Raw genomic sequence first — 24,584 nt, 5'->3', positions numbered from 1 at the left:
CACTACTTTATTTTGAAGAACTATTTTTTAGTTACTTTATGTGCATTTAGCGGCACACTCACAGTGTTAATACCAATATTTTGTTGGTATAAATTAATGATTAACCCATTAAGAATATAAATGTGTTCCACATTCAATCTACAGAAAAATATTTATATCATGCTTTTGTCTTGACGGGTCACATACACTCTAAGATAATTTTCTGATGTAGTAACATATGTATATGTAGGTTGCGTGATCTATCTTAAAATTTCTCATAGAAGGAAATCATTGAAAAAATTATAATCAGGTATATGACCAATACATATGTCGATGGTCATAAAAAATGGAGGTCATTATCCTTTATATATATATATATATAAAGGATAATTACGAGTGGACTTAAACCATATGGTCAATTCTGATTAAATTTCACTTGATATAAAATGATAATTTATGTTATCATTAAAAAAAGGGTTTTTTTAGTTTAAGTATTTTTTTTATTACCTTTACAAAATTCATATTTAAGAGTGGTTCTTAAATTTGTTGAAAGAACAAAAGATCATTTTGGTAAAAAATGAAGCATAATAAAGTTTCAGCCGTGTTCATTAATGTTTATAGGTGAGAAATTCCTTTGAAAATTCTAAATTTCAGATTTATTTTGGGGGAGAAAAGAGCCCTTTTACTCAAAAATAGTCAACAGAAGTAAAACTTACGATTTTGTAGAAGACAACTATTTTAGATCAACAAACAAGATTTCCAAAGCTTGTGATAGTCCCCCCCCCAAAAAAAATCATTATTAAGGTCCCAACTTTTAAAAAAATTGAAAAAGTACATATTTTCCACAATACTTTTATAATTTTTAATTTTTGATGACATTAAGACATGAAAGATTCATGGGCGTCCATAGAGATTATATAACTATGGTGTTTTTATATAAGTACTACCTCAGATTTTCTTGAGCGTATAGCTGACTCGGAGCTATGCACTTTCATAGGCGGATATGTACTTATTTACTTTGAAAAAGGCATAGAAAAAAGTGTAGAGTTTATGTAAAAGATAAATAAGGAATACCTGCGCGCTATACGCGGTACTTTAATACACCATTTATATTTTTTTATCAAAAGTAATCATTCCATGGGAAAACTATCAGCAGATTTTTTGTTCATCTAACGATCATTAATTAATAACAATTAATGATGCAATTCGTGGCGAATAACAACACATTTTGTCCTTTAAAATTGAAGTACCATGAATAGAAAAAATAAAATAAAATAGCTAGGATAGAACGGAATTACATATGTATAGCTACGCCATGACATAAAAACATACTTAGATATTAGTAAATCATGAATTATCAATATATATATACTGAATGCTCTGTACAAGTTACTAACAAAAAATGAGATTAATAATTTTAAATGAAGGATTTACAACACTTTTGATGAAGATATTGCAATTATTGAATATTCCATGGATCATTTATATATTAATGGTGTAAGTACTGACTACTTTAATACAGATTCCTAAAAATATATCTATTCTGTGTCACGTTATAAAGCTCAAATCCCCACAGTTATATTACTCATAAATACAAAATAAGCCTGTAATTTCAATGGATCGAAATGAAAATATAGCATATATTAATAGTTGGTAGTTAGAATGACCTATGTTTACCAATTAAGTAATGCAATTTAAAACAAAGAAATAGACAATTGTACAATTTGGTTATACAAGTTGCTACTTGAACAGATATTACAACTTCTTATGTACAAACAACCCAATATTTCAGTCAATTATAGCCTTAACTATTCACCATTTTGGAATGAATTAAAATAGGTACCCAAGGATTTTAGGTATATTTTGGAAACCTTGATATGATTTATGTGAAGTATATTGCCCCCAATATGACTCTTTTCTATCAAAATCTATCAATTTTGCATTATTTTATTGCGAAATCAATTTAGGCTACTTTAATTTTCATTTTAATTTGCTGGAAAAGTCCTGGACTTTTCTTTTTGGGCCGTGGAAGGGGGGTAGAAAGGCGACTATCGGAAGAAATCTGTTGAGTCAAATCAAAAAATTTATCATGATTTTGCAAAATGGATGGGCCGATAAAGGCCATCGATCTACTGAAGAGTCGTCTTATGTTTGATCTGTTATCTATCAATTATTTTAATGAAGAATTATACTTTTTAATGGACTCAATAATTTTACAAAGCTTTTTAACTTGCCAGTAACATCTGGCATAAAAAGTCTTACAGTGAGATGATCATCCAAACGAGAAATCTCTATGAATGTTTCCACTCTTTTAATTGTCTATATCTATATTAGTAAAAATCAATTTCAATTTCACTCAGCAAAGTGTTCATTTGACAAAGGTTTTGTGCAAATTTCCCTAGAACCCCTCAAAAACAGTTTTCTAATAACGTAGATTATATATTAACAAACATAAATTTATGTATTTTTCTCTTAACAACCCTTGGAATAATATAGGGAATTTATTAACAACTGAACTTTATGGGCATTTTAGTTGGGAAGTTATTGACTAATCGGTTGTATTTATGAAGCAACAGTTATTTTATTTAAGGCTTACTTCATTTTAAATTTTAATAACCGGTCAATAAACAAAGAATATATGAAATGTCTTCTTCATATCATATAACGCCTTAATCTTTCACCCCTATTTATTTACCGGGTGCGTGGAAATTTCTCGTATATTTTTTTCAGGAAACAAACTTCTTGATAAAATCCCCCGTGTCCTTGTTCAGCACTTTTCTCATGGTCTTCTCAGGAACCCTCACCTCCTCGAGTGCCTTTTTGGTTGACATTGAAGGTATGGATTCAATCAGAGCTACGGCCACCTAGATCTTGGCTGATATTCTTGTTGTTTTTGACCTCCCTGATCTCTTTTTATCTCTGAAACTCATGTCCGCCTTCCTCAATATGACCCTAACCAATGTGCACTGTCTTGACATTCCAGCTGAACCTCTTGGCAATGTGCTTGAGCTCACCACTTGCTTCGATTCACTCTGTGGTTTTCGTGGGAAGAGCCTCAATTTGCAATCGTTTCAGCAATTGGCTTTTAATTTTTGTTTTGGAGCTAGATACAAAATTTTAACACGGAAATATTTGAAATAAATTCACGCAACTTCTGTAAAAATTACAATGATTGAAAACCAAAACTCAAAATCTAACTATAGGTTTGTAAAGTCACCCAGAACATTATCTTCAATTGACCCAAATACAGCGACAATAGAGTCCTTCATTTGAACTTTTATAGTGAATGCATTTTGAAATAGTCAAGCCTACATAGGATGCTTTTACATAATTTCGTAATCCGACTTTGAAAGAGAAAATTATCCCCTTTCAAGAACGCTGTCATATTATTTTATTATAATGATATTTAATTTATATTTGAACATTTCATGTCTAACTATTTCATACTAATCATTATAATTATTATATAAGTCAATTAAAAGTATTATTTTTTCTTTCATTTACGATCCATACCACTGCATAAGTAAATATTCATTATGAAATATTAAATAATAATTATATATCATTGTACAATATTTATCCAAGAACATTCACCCAACCACTCTCCCTACCGGGCGTAACGAAGAATTGATTTTCGCAAATTATTTTATTAAAAATGAGACATAAACACAGATATTTTGTTAACAATCAAATGCATTTGAATTTTATAATAGGCCAAAGAATCAATTAGCAATCACTTATTATAAAAAAGTTAAAAATTGCAAAAATTGGGACTGGCTAGGCCATTCTATGACTTTAGTGTGCTTCTTGTTCAGCACCACTTCTCTATTACTTTGGCCGTATATTTTGTGTCATTGATGTACTGGAAGCCCCATCAACGAAATTTTTCTAGTGCTCTGTTCTGAGGGAATTATATTTCCCAGTATTTCTACCATCCCTTCCATGCAGTGACGTCATCCTTTTCTGAGTTACTGGATAAGTTACTGCAAGTTTTGGGTTATCACTTTGTAAAGTGGGTATGCTCAGTAAGGGCACAGGACATTTTTGAATCCGAAAGTTAGTTGATCAAATCAATTTCCAGTGATTGGACTGTGAGGAGGTTTGCATGGATTTTGAGTAAGGCCTCTTATTTACAACCTAAGGGCAATCAAACCTGGTCAAGAAATACAAAATATTGTTGGCTTGATTAAAGAATGATGGGTCAATTTAGCCACACTCTTCCCAAATTGTTCCTCCCTCGACTATGCCATTTGTGGCGTAGTAAAAAAAGAGAGCTTGTGCTACCCCTCGCTGAAATTTGGATGCCCTCAAGGCCTCCTTTGAGCGACAGTGGGCGGCAATGTCCAATGCCTTCATCAACTAGTGCTGCGGCCCCTATAGTCCCAGATTGGAGGCCATGGTAGCGGTGGTGTTGGAGTTTAAACTGTTTTGTGAACCAATACTTCATCTGTACAAACGGAGGGACGAGCTTTATTTTGTGATATTACAAGGGTTCTTTGAGGCTCAAAGATATTAGGTATTATACAAAAAAATTTGAGCTTCAGAAACTGTAGCCTATTATTAAAATTATAGACCATTCTTTTCTTTGACCGTGGACAAACCTACATAATTGGCACGGGATCAAAAACTTATTGTCTACATTGTATGTATATCATTCCCTTCACATCACCCAACCTTTCCATCCCTGCATGATTAATGATAAAAAAGGATAATAATTAATCATGGTGTGGCTGGAACAGCGTGTAGCTTCATATCATACATATATCCGTATATATTCAATTAAAAACCCATAGGACATATACATGTATATATATGAGTATAATGGAAGAGATTCAAACCTCCTTCCGGGATTGACGTACACACATAGGTGCATAAGTAGTCAGCATGCCAACACAAAAGTAATCTTGAAAAGAAGTCTAATTTTTTATATATACTTTATACATATATACAGTGTGGGAGGTAAAATCGTGGTCTTTTTGATAACGAACAAATAGAGTAAACTTTTGCAGGAAAGTGTACATCATTGAGGGTTAATCATAGACTTCTTTATTGATATATCTTTCTATATTTTCTATAGTCTGCTACCATGGCCTCCAATCTGGGACTATAGGGGCCGCAGCACTTGTTGATGAAGGCATTGGACATTGCCGTCAACTGTTGCTCTACGGAGGCCTTAAGGTCATCCAAATTTCAGCGAAGGGTAGCACAAGCTCTTTTTTGACTACGCCGCAAATGGCATAGTCGAGGGAGAAACAGTCTGGGAAGGAGTATGGCTAGATTGACCCATTATGCTGTAATCAAGTCAACCATTTCTTCTCTTTCCTGACAAGGTTAGGTTCGCCTTAGTTGCTCTTGAAGGCAGTTGTCGATGTCGTTGTAAATAAGAGGCCATCCCCAAAATCCTTGCAAAACTTCTCACAGTCCAGTCACTGAAAATTGTTTTCCTCAACTAACTTTCGGGTTCTAAAATGTCCTTTGCCTTTACTGAGCGTACCCACTTTAGAGAGTGATCCCCTAAAACTTGCTGTAGCGTGACTTAATTACGAAAAACACAATTTCTATAGATTCAAGAAAAGACAAATCAATATCATTGTGATAATTTTAAATACTCTATTTTATACTATACGGCCTCTTTCTCATACAATCATAGCCTCGACACGACGGCAAACATATTTTGAGCACTTGAGGATGAAGGCTGATTCCATAGCGTACCACACTGTCATGATGGCAATTCGGAGTGAATACCAATTTGGATTAGTGGTGTCAAAGACACTCTTCTCTAAGGGATCCTTAACTCAAAATTTCAGGGGGTTGAGGTCAGGTTTGAAAGGAGGCAGGAAAAAAGTCAGCCATATTGTTGTTGTAGATGTTTTGGCTCTTCTTAGGTTGTTTGGGATAGTATGGAGGTGCTATGGACGTTTTGATGGTGCAAGTGTTTAGGATAGAGAAGCCAACAGTGTCTGACACCTTCTCGTCACGGACTTGTGCCTGGAGGAGATGGGACACGTGTTTCTTTTTTTATTACTGCACCGACATTTTCACACTTAGGGACATGGGATATATACAAAACTTGTTAATTTTTGTTTCAGCTGTCGTTTGGTGTCGTAATTTAACATCATATTAAAATATTATATTCTCTATGGACGTTCTATCAATGAATGCTTCAGCTTACTTGTCCTCTTCTCCCAAATATTCTTCAAATTTTCAGGGTTACCATGTGAATGCTTAGGATGACAAATGCCCCATGGAGTATGAACATGATTTATCACTAGTCCATCCACCCCCTTCATGGATGAATGCCCTTTGAGCATGTGTTACTATGCGACCTTGGTGTCATTACTTACGAAATATCTAGGACATAATAGTATTAAGTAGAATCCAATCCATACATATGTTGCAATAGATATTTGATTATACACATTTATTTATTTGAAAAAAGAGATTTGAGTAGATTATTACATTCATAATATATATACCTATATCCCTTGGTATATATCTAAGTATGTACATTACAAGACCAAGGAAGAGCATAATAAATAAAGTATGCACTTTCACGCTGATTTACTGCAATTATTTGCTAGGGTGAATCGCATGATATGCTTGCATATATGTTCTGTTTAATTCCCTGCAATGTCTCAACATTTATTATTAGTGTTGTTATGTTTGTAAGGCAGGAAATAAATGATGGCCTCTGACAAATGAAATTTGTTTTCATGCACATTCTTCATATTTGTAATCACTCTACCTTTCCCCCTTCATAAAGAGAAAAAACCAAATATATTATTCGAATTTATTGATACAGTATTGTGTGCGTAGTAAAATCGTGAACTTCACTTTCGATCAATCTGGATTACTTTAGGGGGAATATTCTAGGATACTAGATTGCGTTAGTAAAAGTAGGGACTATCCCAGTTAATAAAGGATCTTTCAAAATTTCATCAGTTGTCAGCATGGAGGGGGAAAGGTGTCTGTTTCTTTTCGAAGGAAATGTTACGTGGTACAATAAAGGTAACCAGGTGCTAAGATGTACAGTGTGCAAGGTAAAATCGCAACAAATATAGTAATATTTTACAAGAATGAAAAAAGTACAATATTGAGGCTTCTTCCCAGACTTCTTTATGGATAAATCTTGATGGAGGTCTTCGATATAGCCACCCACTACTGCTTTTTTTTCTTGAAGAGAGCACATATACGTATAAAGTAATCACTAGTGCGTGAAAGACGGAGAGTAACCGTAAGGATTTGTTGCAGAGTTAAATATAAGTAGTTGGAGGGTAATTGAGAATCGCCATTTGAGTAATTCCTATCTATATATGGTCTGGTTAGATATGGCTGGGAGTCGGGGCTTATATTCTTCCTCTCATAGCTTCTCGTAGCTAATTCAATAAAACTTCATGACAGCTTCGAAAAGCTGTCATGAAGTTGAAAAATTTATCTAAGCTGCTCGATCATATTATTTCATGATTGAAGATTTCTATGTACAATAGATTAAATAATACGACTCATAATTATGGTCTGAAATTTGACACACTTAATCTACTTATGCATTAGAGCTTTTGTGCCATAAATAATCCAAATCTGAGGGGATTGGGTGATATGCCCTCGTTGATTTGACATTGAATGCCCCTGTATCAACCTTTTTTTATAGGTATATGATAAATTTATAAGCTAAAATCACAAATATAACCCCAATAAGCAGCTCAACTTGTATAATATGTATATCCAAGCTGTTCACTACGTCTTACCTTGATTATATCACACCTTTATTTACTCGATGTAAGTCCTGTTCAAAATAAAAGGAACAATCATTATGTGGCTTTATGAAGAAACGCATGCTAAATATGCAAATACAAGTGGCTTGGCAAACAGACTACGCCTACAATTTTCATCACCATGTTTAGTGGTATGTGGATTTAGTTATGTGAATGACTTATTACTGAAGAAAATAAACCGACTTGAAACAAAGTGTTTTGAGATTAAAATTAACAAAATTTGATCCTTGGATACAGTCATAGTGATGTGTTGGTCCATATTCATTTGGTCCAGTTTAATCCGGTCTTAGAATCCCTCCTATATTTCTTTGGGATCAGTCCTTAGGACTCGCTTTACTAGAAATGATGAAATAGAGAAGACATAAAGTTGAGTGACGTCAGTAAGGACAAAACTTTACAAGTTCTTAGGACTAATATGCAGGACGGATTTGGGCCGGACACAGACTGCAGTATTCAATCTTAAATAAGGAGGGACGCAACACTATAGACTCAAGAGTCTCATTTATTAATTGTAATTGAATTTATTTAATCTGATGATAGAAATGTTATAGACATTATATAATTATTTTATTGAATTAAATTAGAAGTTAAAGCAATTTAGTTTTATTTAAAAGAGAGAATCTTTTATGCCTTACTTTTTCAAAAAAACAAAACATTATTATAGAATTCTAAGCAAGCAGGCATTCACTAGAGTGGTGGAAGAAGTTTGTGATAAATAAAATCTGATTGAGGCACATCTTAAAACTGAACATTTTAATTTTGGTTTTGAGCCACGGATCTAGGAAAGTGTTAAAAAGACATTAATGAATATAACAGACTTTTTGTGTTTCTCGACATAATTAGAATATAAAATAGTGAAACACCCTGTTAGCTAAGTAGATTCCTTTTTGAACTTTTGTTGTATCATGCAACCTTTCTAACCCAAATGAAACTGAAACTTGGACCATAAACAGTTAATAGGCCAATTCTTCCTAACTATTGCGTGAATATTCAATAATTGTTGAGAATGATTAGCAAGAGCAAATTCGAATTCAACCAATCAACTTTCAGATCACTAATTATAAGGGGAGAAGAAGCATAACCATTGACAGCTGACCCTAAATTACACTGACAATGTTTGTCTTAATGGGGTAACATGCTGTATATTAACAACTTTTTTCACATAAAAGGTGCAGCTTTTTATGATACTTCAAATGACGTCATATTTTGAGTCATTTTCCCACAATAACAGATGAAACTTTTCCTTTCTCTTTGAGGAATTCACATTCTAATTAATTCCATTAAAAGGGTAAATTGATGGTTGAGGTAGTATATTTAGTTAAGGATAGAGAAGGGATCTTTGTAAAGAAAAACGAAGTTTCGAAATTAGAAAATAGAAAACGGTGGGCCCGTTTTCTCTTTTCCTTGATCATTATTCAAGGGGTCGTGGTAGTGTTAATTTCTCCCTCTGACGTGAGCATAATCTCCTATTTTGGTGTAAATTGTTTTAAAAATGCATAATAAAATTAATATATATATATATTATTTTAAATATAGCTATAATATTTTCCATGCACTAATATTATTTTAAATGAAGAAGGTTCTTATTTTATTGCAGTAATTTGTTTTCTCCCTCCCCCCAAAATAATATAACAGGCAGCTGATATTAACAAGGATATTTATTAAGTAATACCCTAAGTCTCGCTCAGACTTCTCTGACTACTCATTTTTTCTTTACAAAAATGACATCCTTAGTCAAAGTAAGAAATTTGCATTTTTTAATTAATATAACAGGCAGTTGATGTTAACAAGGGTCTTAAATCTTTAATACCTAGAATTGACACTCTTGTAAGGACAAAAAAGGGCGAGTAAAGGACAGGATCGAGACTTATACATACATAGTACACCTGGATTAAGAACCTTGTTAATATCAGCTTCTTGTTAAATGATTTTGGGGAAAAAAATACTGCCATAAAGAGGATAACTGCTACATTTTAAAATGCATTAATGTATGAAAAAGATTGTAATTATAGATAAATTAATATATATATATTTTATTATACATTTTAAAAACAATTTGAACCAAGGATAGGCCTAAGTTAATAGAAATACAATGTTTGAGCATAACGTGTTTACGACTGATGTTTGATTTCCACCACGCTTTTAATAGTGACGTCATAGTGTATAAGTAGTTGCGTGTTTTGTTTACATTTTCCAACCCTATAAAAAAAGATACAATATACATTCTTGATTCTACAATTTGACAAGGTCTTCATTTTATAAAAAGATATTCAAACCCATTGAGGATCTTCCAGGTCGTTGTGAAGCATATAAAGCTAAGTCTTAGTTTCTATAGAGGAACAATTTGCCATAGTAGACTACAGCAAGGGAAGAAGAAGAAGATAATTTTGGCCTTTTTATGAATTTCTATTTGATTCCCTTTATATTCTCTATGACGTCAAAATCTCCCATTCTTGCCCTGCAGTCGGTACGATACTTCAAATTGAAAATTCTAGCAAGGCCGATTACATGATGGTCTAACCTTGTATTTCTATTAACCTTGGGATAAGCAAGAAGGCTTACTTCAGAGGGAGAAGTTAACACCACGACCATCGATTAAAAAATGAACAAAAAAGGAGGGAGAGCACACGCAACAACCGTTTTTCTCTTTCTAATCGTTATACTTAGTTTTTTATTCACACACGTCCACTCTTTAATAATAGGTTAACCTTTTTTTTTAAAGAAAGAATAAATTATAAAGTTGTCATTACGTATCCAGTGAGACGAAAGAATCGACAGGTGACAAAAAATATATAGATCATTTTTGTATTAGCAAGGTAACACCGTACTGAAGACTTCCTTCAGTCACTCATTCTATCCTTTAATATGGAATAGAGAAGGTTTACCCCGCGTTGTCCGGGACATTAAGAAATTAATATTAATTAAGAATTAAGACCCTTGTTACCATCAGCTGATACTTTAAATTGAACTTAACAAGGGTTTTGATTCAGGTCTACTATATTTTGTTTCACTATTTCCTTCTCCTTACACGTTTTTATTGTCCCATCCCTAGTTATAGAATAAAATTCATGTATACTAAAGCCTCCTATCGGATAAAAAAGTAGTCGTGTAGCCAACTATATTTGGACAAATATTAACCACATGCTCTTCTTTCAATTCTTGACTTATATGTATATTTTCTTGATGTTAGATAATTATTATGCAAATCAATCACATTTGAAAGGATTTGTTATTACATATATAAACGGAAGATTGTGAGTTTATTTATCTGGAAAATGGAATCATCATCCTTCAAACTCAAAATACCAATCACACTTTGCTAACCGTATTTAATTATATATATATATATATACGTATGTATCATAATGACATCACTTGAATGTCATTTGAAGTTCAAGGTCCCCTCTATTCGCCCATGTTATTTACATACAAAATATATAAGCGTATGATTATGACTATCATGAATATGATTTGGGGTAGGTGGTGTTGATCCTTCATACTTATAGATAGTCAAGTGAGCATATTTAAGTATACATATTAATGAGGGCTTAACTGAATCGAATCTATGCTGGCAAACACTCCTATATACGGGTGTTTTTCGGTATCCCGGCACTATGTGCGGTCCGGGATTCAGATGTATTTAAAACGACACTACACTAAATTAGGAATATAACCGGTACTTTCCACTCCGCGTTTAAAAAAAGTCTCTTTAATGACGCAACTCCTCAAAAGCTATGAGTTAGAAAATTGTCCTTTACAATGCTATTCAAATTCGAAAAGATTCCCCTTTCAAGCAAACATTTTATAAAATCCCTTGTAGGCTCCGCACACTGTTTGTGAAATGGGATAGGTCAATAAGTGTTATGTATATCTTTATTTATTCGGTCGAGTCCAGTCTTGTGGCCGGTCCTTTTGGTCCTTAGGACTGTCTGTCCTTCTAACTGGTCCTTAGTCCTTTTAATACTACAAACCGGGCCCTAATTATGCATCATGGGTATTTTCCCTTAAAATATTGATAGTTTATGAAGGCAAATAGGTAGAAATGGGATATGTATTCAGAGCACTGCTCATATCTTGCTAAAAGTATTCATATTTTCATTATAATGTAATATTATGGTGAAACATAATTATTTTTACTTAGTTACTGGACTAGACCGTGTCGGTCCTTATCTATTTGGTCTAGTCCAGTCCTAAGATCAGTCCAATTGGTATCCTTGGGACCGTCTGTAACTGTGTGTCCCTTGAAAAAGGTTGATCGTTTATTAAAAAAAATATTCGTATTTTTATTTAGTTATATAATTTATTTATTACAAAAAATAAATAAATAAATACAGGACAAACACCCTCAATGACGTCTGAGTGATTGATTTTACTTTCTTTAAGGATCGACAAGTGAGACTGCACTGGATAAAATAAGGACTGAAACATCACTAGAAACGTCCTATTTTTACATTATGTTCAGAGCGTACAGCACACTGTTTTGTAATTTCATGAAGTGTCGGATTTGTTATGGGTTAAGTCGATTTTTAGTATGTAAAAGAAGGACTTTTTTGTGCTAAAAATAACGGTTGGTCTCTTTAATTTAATATACAATAGGGAGATTTTCTATAAAAAAATAAAAAAATCTATTTTTAAATTAAAAAAATTGAAGATAATTCACAAAAATCAAAATTCAACCTTAAATTATATTAATTTATAAATTCTCCCCTACAAACGATCACATATGTGGCTCGTTTACACAAAAGCCAGCAAGAATGATTCTTCACAAAAATGAGTGGGGATTAAATTTGTATTCTTCAATGAATCAATTTCTATAACCAATTTTTTTCTTTGGGTTTGACCTAAATTACAATCTTATAGTAGCCAAAATTGATCGTCTCATTGAAAGATTTTGTACATTTGAAAGAGGTTATATCGGCCTCAATATAAGTCTCTTAAATCAAATAAAGTTTCTAAGCTATAACTGAAGTTCTGAGGTAACTTAACTCATCCTAGAAAGTCAAATACAAAGCTTGTAATTGACTCAAATATGTCTATGAAATATTGGCTGTTTATACAGGGTATAGAAGCAAAACGAGGACTGTTAATTAACATTTATTTTCTTATTACTATGAAAAGGTTTAGTGATTATATTTTGATATTTTCTTTCTGCCATCCTTTTAACATAAACAAACTATACTAATCATTTTGTAATTTCATCATTATGAGTGAGCAACAAGTGGAAAGGTGGTGCATCTCACATCTCCTAGATGATGGAGTTGATATGATGAAAATTACGGACATTGTTAAGTGTTCTAGGAGCCTTGTTTTTAAGTTGACCATGATGAAAAAAAAAAAAAATGAAAAAAACCTCTCCAGCATCTCAGTAAGTGGAGGGCATAATTTAAAGAGGAATACAAAGTCTTATTAAGTTTGAAGAAGAATATAAAGAAGGATTCCACTAAATAGATGAATCACCTTGCCAGCGACTTCTCTGTGGCTCCAATGCCCATAAGGAGGGCTATAAAGCACAACTTGGGATTAGCTTCTTTCACAAAGACTCCATGTCACCTTTTGACTGAAGGCATGAAAGCCAGAAGGCTCGAGAGTTGCAAGAAAATTGTCACATGGATTGAGGAAAATTGATAAATTGTTAAAATTATCTCGGACAAAAAGATTTTCACAGTTGATCAATTCCACAACCACCAGAACGACCGCTGGCTTACGGATTCAAAAGAAGAGGTCCAAGGGTTTACCATACCCAATATCCGGCCCAAACAATGATTCCCAGGGCAGTGGTCCCTCATAGAAAGACGACGCCTCCGTTCTTTTTCAATGCTGGATAGAAAATCGGGCAGGAGGCCTACCATAAGGTGCTTAGGTACACCATCTTGCCATCCCTGAAGACCAACTATTCAGAGGATTACAACGTATGGACTCAGGACGGCAACCCCTCTCACACGTCCACCAAGTGCCAAAAGTTCTGTACAGATAACATGGCAAGATTGTGGTGCAAAGTGATATGGCCCCCTTCACTTTCCAGGTTTGAATCCATTGGACTTTTTCATATAAGACACTTTGGAGAGGGAAACCAATAGAACTTCACAGCCAAATGTGGACTGACTAAAGTCCTCCTTAGTAGCTGAGTTTGTCATCAACCCCTGCATATCTTCAGGCAACGTTTAAAGGCTGTGATTGATTATGAAGGTGGCCATATTGAGTGATTTTTTTTTTGAAAACTTTGTTTACATTTTTTTCTCTATAGTTAAATTCCTTTCTCGAGTCCACGTTTTGCTGCACTAACTTGTAGGGTTTTTCTCCGTAATTTGAATTCTGATATATTTGGAACTATAGTAATTTGGGACTATTATAGTTCGGAGTTATTTTTACCTTTAAAGAAATCCTTAAATTAGAAGTTGGATTTTAAACTTATATACAAGTGTTCTATCGATTCTGAATCTTGTTCTGAACTCGATATATTTCCATTTTTAGGCTGAAAACCCACACTTTTATTTAAATCTATATAACTTATTCATAATTCATATTGATAAGAAATATCCTAGCTTATATTACCGAAAAAAAAAATCCACGGTTTATTTAAAATATGACCTATTTAAAATATATGCATATCAAGTTTTATGCCAATTTATGACGTCATTTCCCATAAAAGGAAGATCGGAGCAATCGAAGGAAGATATTTCTAACTTGATCATCCCTCTCAAGAGATGTTGGAATTCGGATTCTGAATTCCACAAGGGACGACAGGAAGATAATTTATCCCAGGAAAACTACCAAACCTCATAAGGGAGTAGAGTTGACTCCTTCCTTGGGAATAAAATACCAGTATCGAAACAATATAGCGATCCATTCACGATGAGTAGATAATTTTAATATTTAAAAATGGGATCACTTAAAAAATATAAATTCGAGCAAAAATCCTTGGAGACGCATATTTTTTTTAAGTTATACATTGAATATTTTTTTATTATTTAAGCTATGATATTCTTCATCACTAATTATTATGAATAAGTTATAAGGGTCTAAAGTAGAGTGTCTTTTTTCATCATTTTTCAGCCTAAAAATGGAAATGTATCGAGTTTAGAACAAGATACAGAATAAATAAAAATACTTTTACATAAATTTGATGAATCCTACTTTAATTTAGGGATTGTTTTAAGGGTAAAGAATGACTCTGAACGATAATGGTCCTGTGATTTATTGTAATCTCAGATATTTCCGAATTCAGAAGACTGAGAGAATAACTGAGATCAGCTTTGGATTTTGCCCTCAGAGATAAATTCCTTTTTTGGCTTAAATTCATTTAAACAAAATGACTGTTTCCCTGTGTAATAGTTCCACAGTTGGCGGAAAACTACCATATGATTTTTCTCTTTTTTTTTAATGTTTTTATTTGTATGGAAGGTTGCGAGATATCATAAAAGTAACGACGTGACAATGACAATGCTTAATTTGTACAATACATGTTTGTTTCGTATTCATTTAATCATTTTTTTTCCCCTCATAAATATATAACAATTACTTTTTTATGATCTCCATAGCCTTAAAGAAGTTAAGGAACTCAATCGATATCGAAGATGACATTGCGGAAATGAGAGCTGAAGAGCAGGCACAGCACGCAGAGGCAAAGATCACCATGTTCGAACTCCTCCGATCCCCTACTCTGAGGCTTCCTCTCCTCATTGCCATAGTCATGCAGCTCTCGCAGCAACTCTCCGGGATCAATGCTGTAAGTGGGACAGGAAAAACAGGAATATTTATTTCTAGGTCTGGGCACTAGAAAATGAAAAAATATTTAAAATTACGTCATTGGGGTTATGAAGTAGGGTTAGGTCCAAGTACAGTGTTACTTGTATTTATGTCTTTTACAACATTTTTATTGTATTTCATCAATTATAATAACTGGATTATATCCGTCCTTTTCATTTCGGACGATAAATTGTCTTCTTTGCAAGGAATTCAATATCTGATTTCCAGTAATTTACTTCCTATATAAGTAACTTAACTCATAAAAAGGGATTGAGAGAAAATAATAAGTAAATATATTCTTCATAGACCTTCCACTCACTTGTACTTAAATACATTAGTGGTACTTGTAAATTACTTAAATACAAATACAAAAAAAAGCAGCCTAGTATTTATACTTGCACTCAAAATTTCAATGCAGTACTTTTACATGACTTAAAAGTACATTTAAATGTATTTGGCTAAATACCTGGTATGAAATTGGGAATATAATGGATGAAATAAACAGAAAGCCATTATTTTTCCTATGGATGGCTTAAGTAATGGGTATCTCTCGTTGTATAAGTGCGATCGATTTACTCTAGGTGGTATTAGAAAGATAAGATATCCTAATAAAAACTTTTAAAACAGTTTGGGATTGTAATACACAGTAGTGTTTGAGTGGTCGTCAAAGATGGACACGACCAAAGAGATAGTTGCCATATTTTATAGTTTTTCTTCAAACAAGGCGAAAACGCGGGCCAGCCGGCTGAAAATGTAAACAGTGTTTATGATCATGATACCGTAACATCCCATTGCGTAGTATATTAGTTTCGTCAATTCTGTTCCGGCAATTTCGATATAAAAGATGCACCATACTCTGGAAGGCTCATTGTCGAAAATGTGTATAAAATAATAGAAACCGCAGAGTCTTACCACTGTGTAAGCACTGTTTTGATTGCCAAGGTGATATAAATTAATGGAAATAATATCCATTAAAAATCATGGATTTATTTTGACTAAAACTCACATTTTAAGTGAAATTGTACTGAAACTTGATAGGGAATGTATTAAACAAATATTATTTTGAGAATTTAAAAACACATCGTAACGAATTTTTATTCAATACAAAAATATCATACTTCATATCCCAGTGACGTAATTGTATAGTATCAATGCACAGACCTTATTATATACACCTCAATTAATAATTTATTCATTAATCCATAGGTGTTTTACTACTCAACGAATCTATTTATCACGACTGGTCTCACAGAAACGCATGCTAAATATGCAACCATTGGCATAGGATCTGTTATGGTCATAATGACCCTTATTTCCATACCTCTAATGGACCGTAGTGGAAGACGAACACTCCATCTCTATGGACTCGGTGGAATGTTTATCTTCTCAATATTTATAACTATTTCATTTTTGGTCAAGGTGTGTATGAGAGCGTCAATCATCAAACGAGATATCATTGTAGTTGTAAAAACTAAGCATTTGATTGCGTGTGGGATTTTACAGTAATTGGCAGTCTGAAATATGTTTTTTTATTTTTGAAAGATGTCATCATTTTTCTTTAATTCTTGAGGACAGAATATCTAATCATAAAGTAATTATTTGTGATGAAGGACCCAGAGTAACAATGAGGGTTTGCTCTTCGGAATTTATAAGGTTAAGTCCTTGTTGGACTGGAAGTAATTCAATCCTATATATACTTGATATATAAGGAGTGGTATTTGCATGTATTTGCTGCATATCACGGCTGCTTGCAGCTGATTTAATAGAAGTTCATGACAGCTAAGCTGCTCTTCCCTAAAACATTATTCTATTGGTCAGGATTACCATGATTTTTCCCCGTTTTTTTTAAATTTTACATACGGACAGAACATATTTTATACACCACTGGGAATACTACAGATATCTACTCCTTATCGTTGGAGTTTTATAATTATTAGAGCCATCTAGTATCAATGAGTATAAACATAAACTTAGATATGTAAAACATAATTTATTGGTATACTAAAAAAAAAAAAAAAAAAACCCGTAAATCAACATTGTAATCCTGACTATTTGAAGAATATTTACTTCAAATAGTTAAGCTGTCCTTTTTACAAAAATTAAATACTAATGATAACAGATTTGGTAAATAAAAAAACCCTGTTCAAGTGTGAGCTACAAAATCTTTCACGCATTCTAGGCCATACTTTTTACAACTCTAGAGATACTCTACACTTAGGATTGATTGGAGAGCTAAAAGTTAATTGGACTCAGTAAAGAACTGAGGAATGACCTTTTATGATTTCACTCTCCACATCTTTGGGATTGATGTTTTTTTTCCTTCCTCTTCATCTCATAGTTAACCTAAATACTACTGTTGTATGCATGGAACGCATATTTTTTCCCCTTCCTTTTTTGTGGACCAACTATAGGCAATATTTCTATTTTTAGAATAGTTATGAAATCAAAAATGAAATTGAATTAAAATAATCATTACACAGTTTTTTTAATGCATTTTTTTTCTTTCTTTCATAACAATTCTACAAATAGAGATATAAAAATTAGTTTTTTGTTATTCTAAACTAAAAAAGAGCCCTGAGTCGGTCCAAAAATTGGAGAAAAGAAAAAATGCGTGTTCCATATATAAAGTAAGTGCTTGGCTGATCTAATGAAATGTCATGACAGCTAGTCTGCTTTCCTCCAGAATATTCATCAAAATTACAGGGTTACCATTTTATTACTATTATTATTTTTTTACATTTAGACAGTGGCCCGTCAACAAAAAAACAATGTAGAATATTTTTTTACAAAATTGAAATTGGATTAGATTGTAAAAAAATTCAAGTTTATCACTCAGAATCAAAACTTAACCTTATATTTTACTTATTTAAAAATATTTATCCTCTATCTTCTAAAACTGACCATATTGTGGCCCGTCAACACAAAAGCGAGCAAGAATGATTTTTCTCAAAATAGAGTGTGTATAACATTTTTATTCTTCGACGTATTAACTTCAAATTTATATCACCAAATTATTTCTACTCACCCTTCGGGCGTGTTGCAAATTGTACTCCTAAACTAGCAATAAAAGAATGACTAATTGACAGACTTTAGATAAAAAACGGCTGTAATTGAGTCAAATATGTCTATGAAATATTGAGCTGTATTTGAAGAAAAAATGTAAATTTTATACTTTTATTGTTTTGTTCCAAATTGTTTTTAAGTTGACACGCTCCCACTTCAATTTTAATATGTACTCGAATGAATTGTTAATTTTTGTTTAATAATCATTTTTCAATTATAGGAACTCGTTGCCTGGATTTGGTGGCTCTCTGTCATTTCCACATTGTTTTATGTCGTTTTCTTTGCTGTAGGTCCAGGCTCCATACCCTGGATGATTACTGCCGAGCTTTTCTCACAAGGTCCTAGACCAGCAGCAATGTCGGTCGCCGTTCTTATTAATTGGTGCGCTAACTTTCTCGTTGGAATCGGATTCCCAACAATGCAGGTTTGTATATGTACCTCGGAAGAGGGGAGTTTCCACATCTATGATCCTTGTAGAGGGTAACCACGTGTTTGGGAATGAATCATTTATTTATATGGTCTCTACATATTATAATCTTCAAACCTCAACAATTATCCCTTTTTAGGGAAAGAGCTTCTGTGATTATATAAGTGTCTTCTTTGGAGGAAAGAAAATAACATCAAAAAAGTTAAGTTTTGGAAGTTTTTTGCGGCATTTTCGGTCATCCAAATAAAAAAAAAATTGAATAATAGAGCCTTCTCATTTTGAAGGGGACTTTGAATATTTATTAGTATTCGGTATATGAGTTAAAAATATTAGGTACCTTGTTTTAATCATTTAAGAGGTATAAGATGTGCTCAATCACTTACATATTCCCTGTTGTATCAAACATTGGAGAGTAAAACTCAACTATGCAGTTAAAACTTCAAAGGATCTGCCGTCAATTTTAAATGATTTTTTCAGCTTAACTCTAAATTTTCATATATGATACTTAATAAGTCAGCAATTAAAGGTTTCGTGATAATTTCCGAGATTAAATATACAGGGATGGCACATCAAACGTGGACTCGACAGGCTGTTTTCAAAATACTTCAATAATAATAAAGTAATGATTGACTTAATTATATTTAATTTGGAAACATTTTCACATAATCCTAAATGGTTTATTTATTCCATAAGAAAATTGACAGAAATTGAACTATTTTTTTTTTGCATATCTTTTTAAATTGTAAAAAATATACTTTAGTTTCATCAAATATATATAGAAATTGAAAAAAAATATACGTATAACATTAGCTGCAATATACATTTTCCTTGATGTATGTATGATCAGGCACATTTTAGAGAAACTGTATTCAAGATAACAATAATTTTTAAATGCTGGTTTGTTTGTATCAATTATTATCCTTATCTTTCAACCATATAGTTATTTCACATCGAACTACACACTGAATCGTAACTATACTCTAAATACAGGATTAAAAAAAAAAGGCTTTTAAGGTCAAACTTATTGTGCTTGAAGGTTTGAAAAATCATTTGAGTGTTTTATGGCTTAAATAACAATAATAAAAGTTGGTTTTTATCTGGCGAGCAAAAATGTTGTTGCATAGTTAGTGATGTCAATCGTGTGTATTTTTAAGCTGGTCCACTTTTTGGGAATTGCTATATTGAAAAATAATTTTTTTATTTCTGTCTGATGTCAATATTATTTAACTCTTGAGTAAATCTTGAGGATTTATAATTTTATGTCCTTCTTGGACTCTGAAAAGAATTAAGGATATAAATTGGAATTATCTTGCCAATGTCCTTGTTTATCGCCTTCTCCTTCCTCGACACAGCTGATTGTAGCTGATCTAATAAAAAATAATCACAGTAAAGCTGCTCTCCACCAATTCGTGCCAGGGTTACCATATTATTTTTATTTTTATATCACCAAATACACACGATTTTCATCAATATGCATAGGTCTATAAAAAAGGGAAATTGAGTACATATTGGACCACTAAAATGATTAAAAACATGGAGCACAAGTTATTTTTAACCAAATACTAAATAATATAAAAAGTACAATGCTTGACTCATAGAATTGTACTTGGGCCGGTGGTACAAGAGGATATAAAATGGCCAATTGCGACCATAAAACTCCCATCTTTTCAAGTAAAATGGCGTCTACCATACCAAAAATGGTCTGAGAGGCCTCACATTTTGCCAATGTACTTTTTTTTGCCAATGTCTCCAGCAGAAAAGATATATGTTTAGAGACGAAATATTAGCCTGATAACGGGACAGTCCAATGTACACTTATCATAGATCCAGAAACTCTCCTTTATACATAAATACATTTATACAATTAAAATATCACTCTTAATATTTCAGACTGCATTGGAAAATTACACCTTTCTACCCTTCAGTGTGTTTTTAGCAATTTTTTGGGTCTTTACTTATCGTAAAGTCCCTGAAACTAAGAATAAAACCTTTGACGAAATTGCTACATTGTTCAGGATTGGGCACAAACAAAGGCGAGTCTTTCAAAACCTTTTTTTACAATTAGTTATGACTAGTTATGACGACATCAGATTATTCCTTGGATCAGTAGTATGTACAAAGGTTAATAGAAATACAAGGTTTTGACAAAGCACGCAACCAATCATAGTCTATGACGTCACTATTGGCAAGAATGTTCAATTTGATGTATCGTACCGACTGTTGGGCAAGAAAGACTGATTTTGACCAAACACGCTGCCACTCATACACTATGACGTCAATATTAAAAAGCGTAGTGGAAGTCAAACTTCAGTCGTACATGTGTTATGGTATAACCTTGTATTTCTATTAACCTTGGTATGTAAATACTTGGTATACTCATTCGTCATTCCGAATGCCTCCTGGGTTCATTAATAATTATCATTTACTTCCTACCCCTCATTTGCATTTCCATATCATTAGATGAATCTATGTTTTAATGTAGGAAGCACCCGTTTTTATTTTAAGTTCGATTATTATCTACAGAGTATTCTGAAATGACCTTTAACAAGAGAGAGAGAGAGAAAAAAAAAAAAAAAAAGATTACAAGTATATATATGCATGTACGTTAATTTTTCTTCTCGTTGCGGACAAAACAGACAACATATAGACAGAATGGATACGCCCTTTTTCACTTGGAGATGTATCGGTCCCAATATTGTGAGAGTTCCCCTGGTCCGTCCTTAATCTTTGATACGTGTCCGAATCAGACGGCAAAGTCGTCCTATACAAATTGACTTTGTTAAATGACGCCATCATAGATGGCGTCTAGTTATGGCACACGTATACGTAGCTACACACTGTATACACTTAGGCATGCAGATAGAGATTTTTTTAAATATGATTTAATGAGCCTTGGAGTACTTTAGCTCTTTGCTAAACCTCATCTAAAGTCGCATTCATTTAAAAAAAAATTTAAATAAAGTACTTCCCGTTTTTCTCTTTTTTAGTATAAATTATACTAAATTCATTTTATGCATCCCTTATATATATATCTGGGAGCGCGTATTTTCACAGATAAGTTTTTTTACTCGCTAGATGGGTCTTAAGTTGAATCAATCTTACTTTTTAAATACTTTTTCACGACAACTACCAAGATACGTTTATATGAATTTATATACAACAACAGTATATTCCCTACTCTAATGCTATTTTAGAAATTAGAAGATTCTCCTCTTTATACCAGTAGGTCATTTTCTCTCCCCCCTAAAAATAAATAAATCATATAACAGGCAGCTGATAGTAATAAGTGGCCTAATTCAGTAAAATCATAAGTCTAGCTTCTGCCTGCTCCTCGCGCTTATCTTGTCCTTACAAAAATGACTTCCTTAGTCAAAAGTAAGAAATTCGAATTTTTTATGTAATATAACCATACATGTAAATCCGGTGTGTTTTTTAACTGGCCCATTAATTTATAATTGCTTGTATACAGAATGAATTTTCTTTTCTTAAGCAGTTGTCATTATTATTAAATTCATGAGTAGCGAACATCCTTTCCTAAATAGATTCAATTATGTATATTCAAAACCTGATTGAAAATTTGTGTGTTCCCATATTAGACGGAGCGTACCCCGAGGATTTGTTTCGGAGTTATAATTGTAAGTCCTTGTTGGACTCAGAGAAGAATTGGGGATAGACATCAGTGTAATTCTAGCAAATGTCCTTGTTTATATCCTTTTCTCCTTCCTCCCTTGTAACAGTTGGTTGTAGTTGATTTAATGAAACCTCATCAGCATTATTATTTCTCTCCTCCGTAACATTCTTCAAATTATTAGGGTTACCATGTTGATTTTTCGTTTTTTTTTTTTTTTAACATACCCATTCTAGACTGGATTTTCACCTTTGAATATAACCTATAGATTATATATTTATAATATGATCCATAAAGTTCTTGAGCCAATAAATGATCAAACATCGCTAATCAAAGATTCCAAAACTCTTGCATAAAATATGATGACATATATATTATTAAATCAAGTAAATTCAAGGGTTTCTTGAAATACATTGCACATTTGGAAAACTTTAAATTCTTCTTTTTGCATTCCTCTCCAATGCATTTTGAGAACAACAATATAATGGGTACTTTTAAGTCAACCTTGATATAATGACATAACCTATTGACTCCTATAATTTCCCTCCATCCTTTAATTTAACTTGTAACGTCACGGATTAGAAGGGCAAAATGACTATTTAGGCTAATATTAGAGTCGTAGATATTTGATCCTTGCAAAAAATAATATTTTACTCATATTTATGTACATATAGGCCTTGTAAATAGTATAATCAAATTGCAAAAAATATATTTAGTTGCGATGAAGATCATGCAATAGTTGAATATCCCCCCTGGATGTTCAAAATATTAATGATGTCATTTTTAAGTTTTTTGATGGAAATTACTGATATTTATAAACCTTGTATATATTAAGTATTCCCAGTTAATCACCGCCAGAGGCCTATAAAAAAATTAAAGAAATAACTAGAGACTATGCTTATGAAAGACGGAGTTTAACATATTAACTAGGAGCTTGTGCAAGTGTTAGTTCTTCCTGTCTACTCAGGGTCGTATTGATGATGGACATTTGAGTAATTCCAGACTATATATCTTGCTGTAAACAAAAGTGGTATTTTTTTGTTTATTTCCTTTCACGACTGCTTGCAGCTGATCTAATGAATGTAATAACAAATCCTATTTTCACTCATCTCTCAAGGATTACCACGTTAATTTTCGGTTTCTTTTATTTTGACACGCCGGTAGAATAGATTTTATAGAGCACGGTCAATTACTCGTCGCCATTTTAAATTTTTAAAGAGTATTCAGATCTTTATTTATTGGGGGTTACCGGTTGTTTTTACCCAAGTATGTGTCATATACATATTTTTATACAACTTTTTTTACACAAAAGTATATAAAATATGTCCTATAAAGCGGCTTGATCAGATTTGTAAAGTATGAATAGGGTTTATATTTTCTAAGAGTGTTGACATTATTTTTTAATTCTTGAGAAGGTTTAAATTAATAACCAGTGCGTGTAAGAGTGATGATTTGCTCAGGAGTTATAAGCATAAATCCCGTAACTCTTTGTTGAATTCGAAGTAGAATTGAGGATTGATATTGGAGTAATGTCAGCTTTTATATACTTGGTATTTATTTCCTTCATCTCACAATTGATTGCATACCTCAGCCAAAAACCAAAAACTCTGCAAGAAACATATGACCAACTTCTGGCCCAATTACAACTGGGCAACCTGTTTCCCAGGCCTCAACCCCCTCGACTATTTCTGTTGGGGCACTATCGAGAGGACCAATGCTCCTCTTCAGCACAATGTGGACTCCCTCGAAGCTACCATTGACAAGGAGTGGACAGACTACCCTGAAGAGGATTTCAAGAAGGGAGACTCCTACATTATGGGCAGTATCGATGCTGCCATTGAGGCATGGGGAAGTCATATTGAATGCCACAGCTTCTATACCACAACTCTCAGTATTCAAATAAAGCTTATTAAAAAATCCTAGACAAAAAAAAAAGTTACACGAAGTTAATTCAGCATTTCCCTCACCG

The 24,584-nt window shown here is 32.8% G+C and overlaps 1 protein-coding gene across 6 annotated transcripts in view; it reads left to right on the top strand.

Annotated features, from left to right (window-relative positions):
- Nucleotides 1-24,584, top strand: part of Glut1 (Glucose transporter 1) — a 71,092-nt gene that overhangs the window by 30,854 nt on the left and 15,654 nt on the right. For all 6 annotated transcript variants that reach the window (XM_040727401.2, XM_040727400.2, XM_071894094.1 and 3 more), the window contains 4 exons: nt 15,290-15,477; nt 16,704-16,916; nt 18,781-18,984; nt 20,878-21,020. In XM_040727401.2, coding sequence (XP_040583335.1) covers nt 15,290-15,477; nt 16,704-16,916; nt 18,781-18,984; nt 20,878-21,020 — 748 coding nt within the window. The remainder of the gene's footprint in view (nt 1-15,289; nt 15,478-16,703; nt 16,917-18,780; nt 18,985-20,877; nt 21,021-24,584) is intronic.

The sequence above is a fragment of the Lepeophtheirus salmonis genome, chromosome 1 (genome assembly GCF_016086655.4).
Source record: "Lepeophtheirus salmonis chromosome 1, UVic_Lsal_1.4, whole genome shotgun sequence".
In the NCBI taxonomy this organism is placed as follows: Eukaryota; Metazoa; Arthropoda; class Copepoda; order Siphonostomatoida; family Caligidae; genus Lepeophtheirus; species Lepeophtheirus salmonis.
This window is presented reverse-complemented; position numbering and strand designations above follow the sequence as displayed.